General features: G+C 40.8%; 1 protein-coding gene across 1 annotated transcript in view; it reads left to right on the top strand.

Annotated features, from left to right (window-relative positions):
• Positions 1-7: 7 nt before the first annotated feature.
• The window catches only part of LOC139371046 (testis-expressed protein 264 homolog), a 157,591-nt gene continuing 147,860 nt past the window's right edge, over positions 8-9,738 (top strand). Inside the window, exon 1 of the mRNA XM_071111088.1 lies at positions 8-866. Coding sequence (XP_070967189.1) covers positions 609-866 — 258 coding nt within the window. The 5' untranslated portion in view covers positions 8-608. The remainder of the gene's footprint in view (positions 867-9,738) is intronic.

The following is a 9,738-nucleotide window of genomic DNA, read 5'->3' as shown; positions in this document are numbered from 1 at the left end:
CCAGCTCATTGTTCAGGGAACATACACCGTTCCCACACCATGGAGTGCAAGGGGATGCGGTGGTATAGTTTCGTGCCAATTTATTCGAGCTATTTTAAAAGAAAATCACCTGGAATAGCCAACAAGAAAATTGATAGTTTTCAAATAATTTACACAATAATGCACTAATGTAAATGTTATGATTAAAGCTAAACAAAATGTCGCGCTTTATCGAAAAAGGACACCCCTTCATACGATGCTAGATGGTTTATCCGGGAAGCATGTTGTGTTTAGGGAAATGAACGTTGACTTGTTTAGCTATTCGGCCAGAATCGCGGGACCGCCGTTACCTTCACTTATAACCAAAAATCTAACAAACGCAAACAAGTTATTTTTTACATCACAAGCAATTCATATGCATTTTATTTTTAAAATATAGTGAGTAACTGATTCATGACGTTTCGGTTTGTAGACTGTCCGCAAACTCGTGCTTCCCAAGCAAGGAGGCTCGTTACACTTCATAGGGACATTGTCAGTATATCTTTTCAGAAATTCAGACATTGTCAGAGCGGAAAATTTCACTGGGAAAGGGTTGTGTTGCATCAGTGGCAGCAGCGTTAGTGGTGACAATGTCTGACTCTATTATTTTAGCTCTGATAGTGTTTCTTATATTGTGTTTGATTGTAACAGTGGTGGCAGCTATTGTGTACTCTGGGCTGTTCACTGAGGTTAATATCAAGACAGGGTCGCCTCCTATCAAAAACGTTACCATTGCTTACAAACTTCACAAGGGACCTTATAAAGACTGTGGAGCTGCCTTCACCGAGACTGTCAGTATTGGGCCAAAGCTCAATACCATCCGTGTGTCCTACGATGACTCCACAGAGGTAAGACACCTTATGAACGGCATGCTGACGTGTGAGAGAATAATCAAACTGTCTTCACTTCCAGATGTATTTCTCAGCTCTTTTCAAAGGAACAAAGCCTGACTCAAGAGAGCTGAATGGAATTCTGATTTGGGAGCATGAATAAAGTCAGCTGTCCAATGCCACGTTGCACAGCTGATGATTTCCCCCCCATCTGTGGTTCCAGTTTGCTTTGGCATTAGCATGCAACTGACTAAAACATGGCAACCATGGGCAAATCCTCCCAGGAGTCAGATGAAAATACAGAATTTATGCCATTATGCTAAATATAGTCTAGTACTAAACCTGGCTGCAGTATGAATGCAATTCTGTTCACTCTTAAAGAGCTTGAGGTTAATTTATTCTGACACATTGGCTGTGAGAAGAAACTGGCTTGAGGGTAGTAACTAGTCCAGGCCAGTGTCTGATTTAGTGACTTTACACAGCAATAGTTTGTGGATTATCCTTGGTCACATCCTTGTTTCTCTTTTCAGTATACATGTCCTGTACTGTAAAGCACCACCTATAAATAGATCACCATTCAGCTGTAAGTTTCTCATTCCTTCACTCCTCCCATGAGCTCAGGTGTTTAGTCAAAAAGATGTGGCAGCCACACAGCTGCCTGTTAGAACTAGATGTTTACTGAGATCTCAACTAATGATACCCAGGCTGGGTTGCCAATGGGATGGTCTGGATACACTCATGTGACCCAGTGGTAATAGGAGCAGACGGCTACAGATGCAAAAGATTGATACAGATGCAAAAGATTGATACAGATGCAAAAGGTTGATACATTTGTGATGTGAAATTCCTGCAAGACAACCCTGTACCTGAGATGCACATGGCCCAGTGTAGGCATATAATTATGGTGTTTGGGTGGTTTTGTTGCATATATTGTGGTTTGGGAATTGCTTTGTGCTGCTGGTGTAGCAGAGAGATGAGCTGTTTGGATAGGATAGTGATATTGTGTTTTGTCAGCCGCTCACGTTTGAGTGCTGGGCATTCCCATGAGCACATGGGAATGCCCAGCAACATGTGAAGCATCATGTGAAGTTAATAGGAGCATGTCAAATGAAAGATGAGTATATCTTTTCAGAAATTAAAGTATACAGTGAGTATCATAAGTAGCCTATTCATTCCCCTTGGATTTTCCAAATTTTGTTACAAAGTGCGATTTGAAGTGAATTTAATTATTGTGCAGTGGCAAGAAAAAGTATGTGAACCCTTTGGATTTACTTGGATTACTGCATACATTTGATCTGATCTTCATCTAAGTCATGTTAGCAATATATGTTTAATATTCAATAACACAAACTCCAAAGGAAATCAGGGGGAGGAAAATAGGTTTATTCAGGGAGGACAAATCATACAGGGAGGTAGATGTTCATTCTCCCCTGTCCTCAGTGATGCACTCCAGTGTTCTCTACTGTGGTTCTCTCCACAGAACAAAGGGACAGCGTGCAGTTTTATAACGCAGCCCTAGCCTTTGGTTGACCAATTAGAATTCCTTGCAATAAAACTAGCCAATGGCCAAATAACAACTATCCTATTTCAGAAAAAACACTTTCCATTGATCGTTAGTTCTAGTCCTCTTGACCTCTCGTACTCTGTCTCTGAGTTGTGTATTTATCTACAACATATTCTAAGTCACAACAATGGACAAACAGTGTGCTTAACTAATAACACACAATTATTTTTATTTTTATTGTCTATATTGAATACATACTCTCTCCATCCTACACTATGAATGTTTAAATTATGTGAACCCCTGGGATAATGACTTTTCCAAAAGCTTATTGGAGTCAGGAGTCAACTAACCTGGAGTCGAATCAATGAGACGAGATTGGAGATTTTGGTTAGAGCTGCCCTGCCCTATAAAAAAACACTCAAACAATGAGTTTGCGATTCACAAGAGTCATTGCCTGATGTTGCCTGACATTGCCTGAAGTGGACCATGCCTTGAACAAAAGAGATCTCAGAAGACCTAAGATTAAGAATTGTTGTCCTGCATAAAGATGGAAAAGGTTACAAAAGTATCTCTGTAAGTCAGTCCACAGTAGAGTTGCAAAGGGTCGGAAATGTTCCGGTAAATTTTCAGAAAGTTAGCTTATAACAGTGAACTTTTTTTTCTGGGATACACAAAGCAATTCTTGGTCTTGTGGTATATTTTAGTAAACTATCCTCAATTCAATGGAATTGCAACCCTCTGCACGCACAGTGCATTCTTCCATCACATGTGCAGTGCACTCTTCCATCACATGTACAGCTGATTCTCAAGATCTTGCACACTAATAAGATGCTATTGAGGCCACATTACTACACTGTCTGAGCCAAGGACTACATGCTTTCTGGTAAGTTTTGATTACAATACTGGGTGAGGTGAATATATTTTATATGACATACATGATGTTTTGTTAACTAGTAAATAGTAGCCTACAGCAAAGTGTGTTTAAATCATTTCTAACTTAACAATTTCTGCTAGTTTAGTTTTTGCTACCATGTGGGTTTTAGCTTGCTTGAGCCTGCTAACTGGAACGTTAATTCACTTGTTTCCATACATATTTCATTTTAAAACCCATTTATCTTACAAAGGATTTGTTTAATCTAACTGCTTAACTATTTATCTGTACATGGAATGTTATTTTTTATTTTTTTTTACTCATTATTTTCTTTATCTTTATAGGAAAGTGCCAACGGGCACTATCTGATGTGTGGAGACATTTCACTGCAGCTAATGTAGAAGGAAAAGCTGTGTACATTTGCAAATACTGTGCTAAATCATATGTGAAGAATGCAACAAAGATTCAGAAACATCTGGCCAAGTGCATAAAGTTCCCTCAGCGCTCACAACAAGCAACCTCCTGACAAAAGTCCCTCTACTTCTATTCGAGGTGAAAATGATGAATTATGAATGACACCTTATCTATAGCAACACAATGGAGGAACATAGTCAGAGAAATGCTGATGAATGTCTTACTCGAGCTGTGTATGCATCTGGTTCACCTCTGATGCTCACAGGCAATGTGTCTTGGAATAGATTTCTGAATGTTATTTTCCCACCATACATCCCTCCAACCAGACATGCTTCTACTCATTCTACTCATTTGCTGAATGCAGAGTTCAACAGAGTTCAAGAGAAGGTCAAGCAAATCACAGAGAAAGCAGACTGTATTGCAATCATCTCTGATGGGTGGTCGAATGTTCGTGGGCAAGGAATAATTAACTACATCTCCACCCCTCAACCAGTATTCTACAAGAGTTATAGAAGCAATCTACCTCACCAAGCACAGTGAGAAGAATAAGAGCACCACATTGAAGCTGCCAAGCAACACCCGTTGGGGTGGTGTTGTCATCATGTTTGGCATGATGGGGAAGGAGTCCTGGTGTCCTGGTGGGGAAGGAGTCTCTCTCCAAGAAATGGCCATATCACAGTCTGCCAATATGGACAGGCCCATCAGGAGGATCCTCCTGGATGACGTATTTTGGGAGAGAGTGGTAAGCAGCCTGAAACTCCTGAAACCTATAGCAGTAGCCATTGCATGGATTGAGGGAGACAATGCCATCCTGTCTGATGTTCAGACTCTGCTTGCAGATGCTAGAGAAGAAATCTGTACTGCCCTGCCCACTTCACTGTTGCTCCAAGCAGAGGAAACTGCAGTTCTGAAATACATCATAAAGCATGAAGACTTCTGCCTGAAGCCCATACATGCCACAGCGTACATGTTCAACTCCAAGTATGCTGGCAAGAGCATCCTGTCTGGTGCAGAGATCAACAAGGCCTATGGTGTCATCACTACCGTGTCCTCCTTGGCCTGGATGAGGACAAGGTTCTTGGCAGTCTGGCGAAGTATACTTCCAAGCAAGGGCTTTGGCATGGAGATGTAATATGGCAGTCGTGCCAACAGATCTCATCAGCCACCTGGGGGAAGGGACTTTGTGGATCTGAGGCTCTTTCCCCTGTTGCCGCCATCTTCCAAATCCCACCAACATCAGCCGACTCAGAGCGCAACTGGTCCTTGTTTGGGAACACACAGACCAAAGCACGCTACAGGTTGACCAATACAAGGGTTTAAAAATTGGTGGCCATCCGGGCAAATTTGAGCCTTTCTGAGCCTGACAACGAGCTATTCTTAACAAGGTTGGAAAGTGACAGTGAAAATGAGGCCTCAGAGTCTGATGTTCAAGAGGTGGACATTGAGGAGGTCCAGGGAGAATGGATGGAACCCTGAGAGGAAGACAACCAAAACCGTTTACATAATTTTACAGATGTATGTTGAAAACGTTTTTTGATCATTCAATATTGCCTTTTGTTGTTCAGTGAAATCATCCCTTGTGACGATTCAACTCATTTAATTGAAGTTCAATTCGTAACTAAATCGTTTAAAAAAATTCCAATTGGAATGATTTAATCATTTGCAATTGTCTACTTATGATAAGGCAAAAGGTTTATTTTTCTGTCTCCATATGATATGGTAAATATATCCAATGCAAAAAACATCTACATTTAAATGGTATTAATATTAATTACCATATATTCCTGTTTAATTCCCACGGAAAGTTTCCACCTCTGAACATTCCCCAAAATGTGCATCCCTAGTCCACGGTAAGACAAATTGTCTATAAATCGAGAAATTTCAGCACTGTTGCTACTCTCCCTAGGAGTGGCCATCCTGCAAAGATGACTGCAAGAGCACAGCGCAGAATGCCCAATGAGGTTAAGAAGAATCCTAGTGTCAGCTGAAGACTTACAGAAATCTCTGGAAGATGCTAACATCTCTGTTGACGAGTCTACGATACGTAAAACACTAAACAAGAAGGGTGTTCATGGGAGGACACCATGGAAGAAGTCACTACTGTCCCAAAAAAAAACATTGCTGTGTGTCTGAAGTTTGCATATGAGCACCTGGATGTTCGACAGCACTACTGGCAAAATATTATGTGGACAGATTAAACTACAGTTGAGTTGTTTGGAAGGAACACACAACACTATGTGTGGAGAAAAGAGGCACAGCACACCAACATCTCAACCTCATCCCAACTGTAAACTATGGCGAAGGAGGCATCATGGTTTGGGGTTGCTTTGCTGCCTCAGGGCCTGGACAGCTTGCTATCATTGATGGGAAAATGAATCCCCAAGTTTATCAAGACATTTTGCAGGAGAATGTAAGGCTGTCTGCCAAATTAAGCGCAACAGGACAACAACCCAAAATACAGAAGTAAATCAACAGAATGGCTTGAACAGAAGAAAATACACATTATGGAGTCAATCAAATACGCATTCTGGAGTCAATCCTGACCTCAACCTGATTTGAGATGCTGTGGCATGACCTCGGGAGTGGTTCACACAAGACATCCAAGAATATTGTGTAACTGAAACAGTTTTGTAAAGAGGAATGGTCAAATTCCTCCTGACCGTTGTGCAGGTCTGATCTGCAACTACAGAAAATGTTGGGCTGAGGTTATTGCTGCCAAAGGAGGGAGGGTCAACCTGTTATTAAATCCAAGGGTTCACATACTTTTCCAACCTGCACTGTGAATGTTTACACGGTGTGTTCAATAAAGACATGAACAATCATAATTGTTTGCTATTAGTTTAAGCTGACGGTGTGTGTCTGTTGTGACTTAAATGAAGATCAGATCAAATTTTATGACCAATTTATGCAGAAATCCAGGTAATTCTAAAGGGTTCACATACTTTCTTTCCAATGTAAATTTTTTGTTGTTCATCTACACAAAACACTGTCAAAGTGGAAGAAAAATAACACATACCTTTGTTAGATTAGCATTCACCCACCTAAGGCAGTACATGTTAAGAACACTTTTGTCAGCGATTACCACTGTGAGTCTTCTTGGGTAAGTCTCTATAAGAGCTTTGCACACCTGGATTGTTCAATATTTGTTCATTTTTTTCAAAATACTTTCAAAATTCTTCAAGCTCTGTCAAGGTGTTAGGCAGATTTATGTCAAAACTAAATTGGCCACTCAAACATTCACTGTCTTCTTGGTAAGCAACACCAGTGTATATTTGGCCTTGTGTTGTAGGTTTTTGTCCTGCTGAAAGTTGAGTTCCTCTCCCAGTATCTGGTGTAAAGCAGACTGAAGCAAGTTTTCCTCTAGGATTTTCCCTGTGCTTAGCTCCATCCTGTTTCTTTTTATCCTGAAAAACTCCCCAGTCTTTACCGATGTCACCCACACCCATACCATGATGCAGCCGCTAAAGCTGGGAATTGCCAGGACCTCACAATACGATATTATCACAATACTTACAGTTGAAGGTGGAAGTTTACATACACCTTAGCCAAATGCATTTAAACTCAGTTTTTCACAATTCCTGACATTTAATCCTAGTAAATTTACCCTGTATTAGATCAGTTAGGATCACCACTTTATTTTAAGAATGTGAAATGTCAGAATAATAGTAGAGAGAATTATTTATTTCAGCTTTTATATCTTTCATCATATTCCCAGTGGGTCAGAGGTTTACATGCACTCAATTAGTATTTGGTAGCATTGCCTTTAAATTGTTTAACGTGGGTCAAATATTTCAGGTAGCCATCCACAAGCTTCCCACAATAAGTTGGGTGAATATTGGCCCATTCCTCCTGACAGAGCTGCTGTAACTGAGTCAGGTTTGTAGGCCTCCTTTCTCGCACACTTTTTCAGTTCTACCCATAAATGTTCTATAGGATTGAGGGCAGGGCTTTGTGATGGCCACTCCCAATACCTTGAATTTGTTGTCCTTAAGCCATTTTGCCACAACTTTGGAAGTATGCTTGGGGTCATTGTCCATTTGGAAGACCCATTTGCGACCAAGCTTTAACTGATGTGTTGAGATTTTGCTTCAATATATCCACATAATTTTCCTCACTCATGATGCCACCACCTTTTTCCTCCAAACATAATGATGGTCATTATGGTCAAACAGTTCTATTTTTGTTTCTTCAGACCAGGGGACATTTCTCCAAAAAGTACGATCTTTGTCCCCATGTGCAGTTGCAAACCGTAGTCTGGCTTTTTTTATGGCGGTTTTGGAGCAATGGCTTCTTCCTAGCTGAGCGTCCTTTCAGGTTATGTCGATATAGGACTTGTTTTAATGAGGATATAGATACTTTTGTACCTGTTTCCTCCAGCATCTTCACAAGGTCCTTTGCTGTTGTTCTGGGATTGATTTGCACTTTTCACACCAAAGTACGTTCATCTCTAGGAGACAGAACGCATCTCTTTCCTGAGCTGTATGACGGCTGCGTGGTCCATGGTGTTTATACTTGCGTACTATTGTTTGTACAGATGAACGTGGTACCTTCAGGCGTTTGGAAATTGCTCCCAAGGATGAACCAGACTTGTGGAGGTCTGGAATTTTATTTTCTCAGGTCTTGGCTGTTTTCTTTTGATTTTTCCCATGATGTCAAGCAAAGAGGAACTGAGTTTGAAGGTAGGCCTTGAAATACATCCACAGACTCAAATTATGTCAATTAGCCCATCAGAAGCTTCTAAAACCATTAAATAATTTTCTGGAATTTTCCAAGCTGTTTAAAGGCACAGTCATCTTAGTGTATGTATACTTCTTCTTTTTCTTTTTTTGAAAACTCTGTTTATTCAATTTTACACACACAAGACAACACGAAGCAATATAAATAATATACTCCACTAGAAAAAATACATTTTAAAAAACAATAGCTTTAAACATACCATACGTTAGACAAGTTAAACACACCAGGCAGAAGGCTACAACAGCTCACCATTGTTCCTGTAAACAGTCAAGGGATAGGGGTGGAGAAATGCAACCTCCCCCAAATTATTTTCCCATCGAGTCTTTAAAGGCACCAAAGAAGGGTTCTGTAAGTCATTAATGATTGCATATACATCTGAAATTGCGCCCCTAGGAAGCTTGTTCAGCTCAAATGCTCTCTATAGCTGTATTCGCAGGCCTATGGGGTAATTCAGGCGTGTTAGCTCTGACAAAGTTCCTAGTCTGGAGACAGCTGAAAAATTGGGATTGAGGGAGATTGAACTTTTCCTGTAGCTGAGCGAAAGAGGCACATGTATCATCAAAGAATAATTTGGCTAGTGAGGAGAGGCCTAGTGAGTGTGAGATGGCAAGAGCCCCATCATTCAAAGATGGAGGAAATAAAATGTTCTGATTTGTTTGGGCCTGATAGTGAAAAGCCTCGGAGTCTAAACGGAACGGATTCCAAATTTTAAGAGACTGCTTTGCAATTGGGTTGACACACCTTTTGCCCAGGGACACTGGGAGAGACGAGCACAACACAGAAGAAAGGTTTACATGGTTTGCAGCAGGTTTACATGATTCAGACTCAATCTGGACCCAGAGTGGTCTAGGACCAGTAGGATCAGTCTGCAGAACTGATCCCTGATCCCGGTGAACTGATCCCAGACAATCCTAAACTGAAAACTTGTAAAATAGCACTTTAAAGCAGCCTTATTTACAGGAAAAAGCTCACTCTTGCCTAGATTCAGTTTGTACCCTGAGATTGATCTAAACTTTTTAAGAACAGATAAGGCACGTGGCAATGAGGTATCAGTGGTTAGAGATAAACAAAAGGATGTCATCAGCATATAGCGAGACTTTCTGCTCTAAGCCCGTCCTGATTATTCCTTGAATGGCATCATTAGACCGCAGTGCAATGGCGAGAGGCTCGATTGCCAAAGCAAACAACAAAGGGGAGAGTGGACAACCCTGTCTGGATTCACGGTGCAAGAGAAAATTCGTCAGAGGACAAGTCGTTAGTCCGTACCGAAGCCATGGGGGGAAAAATAAAGACTTTTTATCCACGCAATAAATTTGGGGCCAAAGCCAAATCTATAAAGGGCAGCTGTTAAAATCTCTTGGAAC

Source organism: Oncorhynchus clarkii, chromosome 17, assembly GCF_045791955.1.
Source record: "Oncorhynchus clarkii lewisi isolate Uvic-CL-2024 chromosome 17, UVic_Ocla_1.0, whole genome shotgun sequence".
NCBI classification, from domain to species: Eukaryota; Metazoa; Chordata; class Actinopteri; order Salmoniformes; family Salmonidae; genus Oncorhynchus; species Oncorhynchus clarkii.
This window is presented reverse-complemented; position numbering and strand designations above follow the sequence as displayed.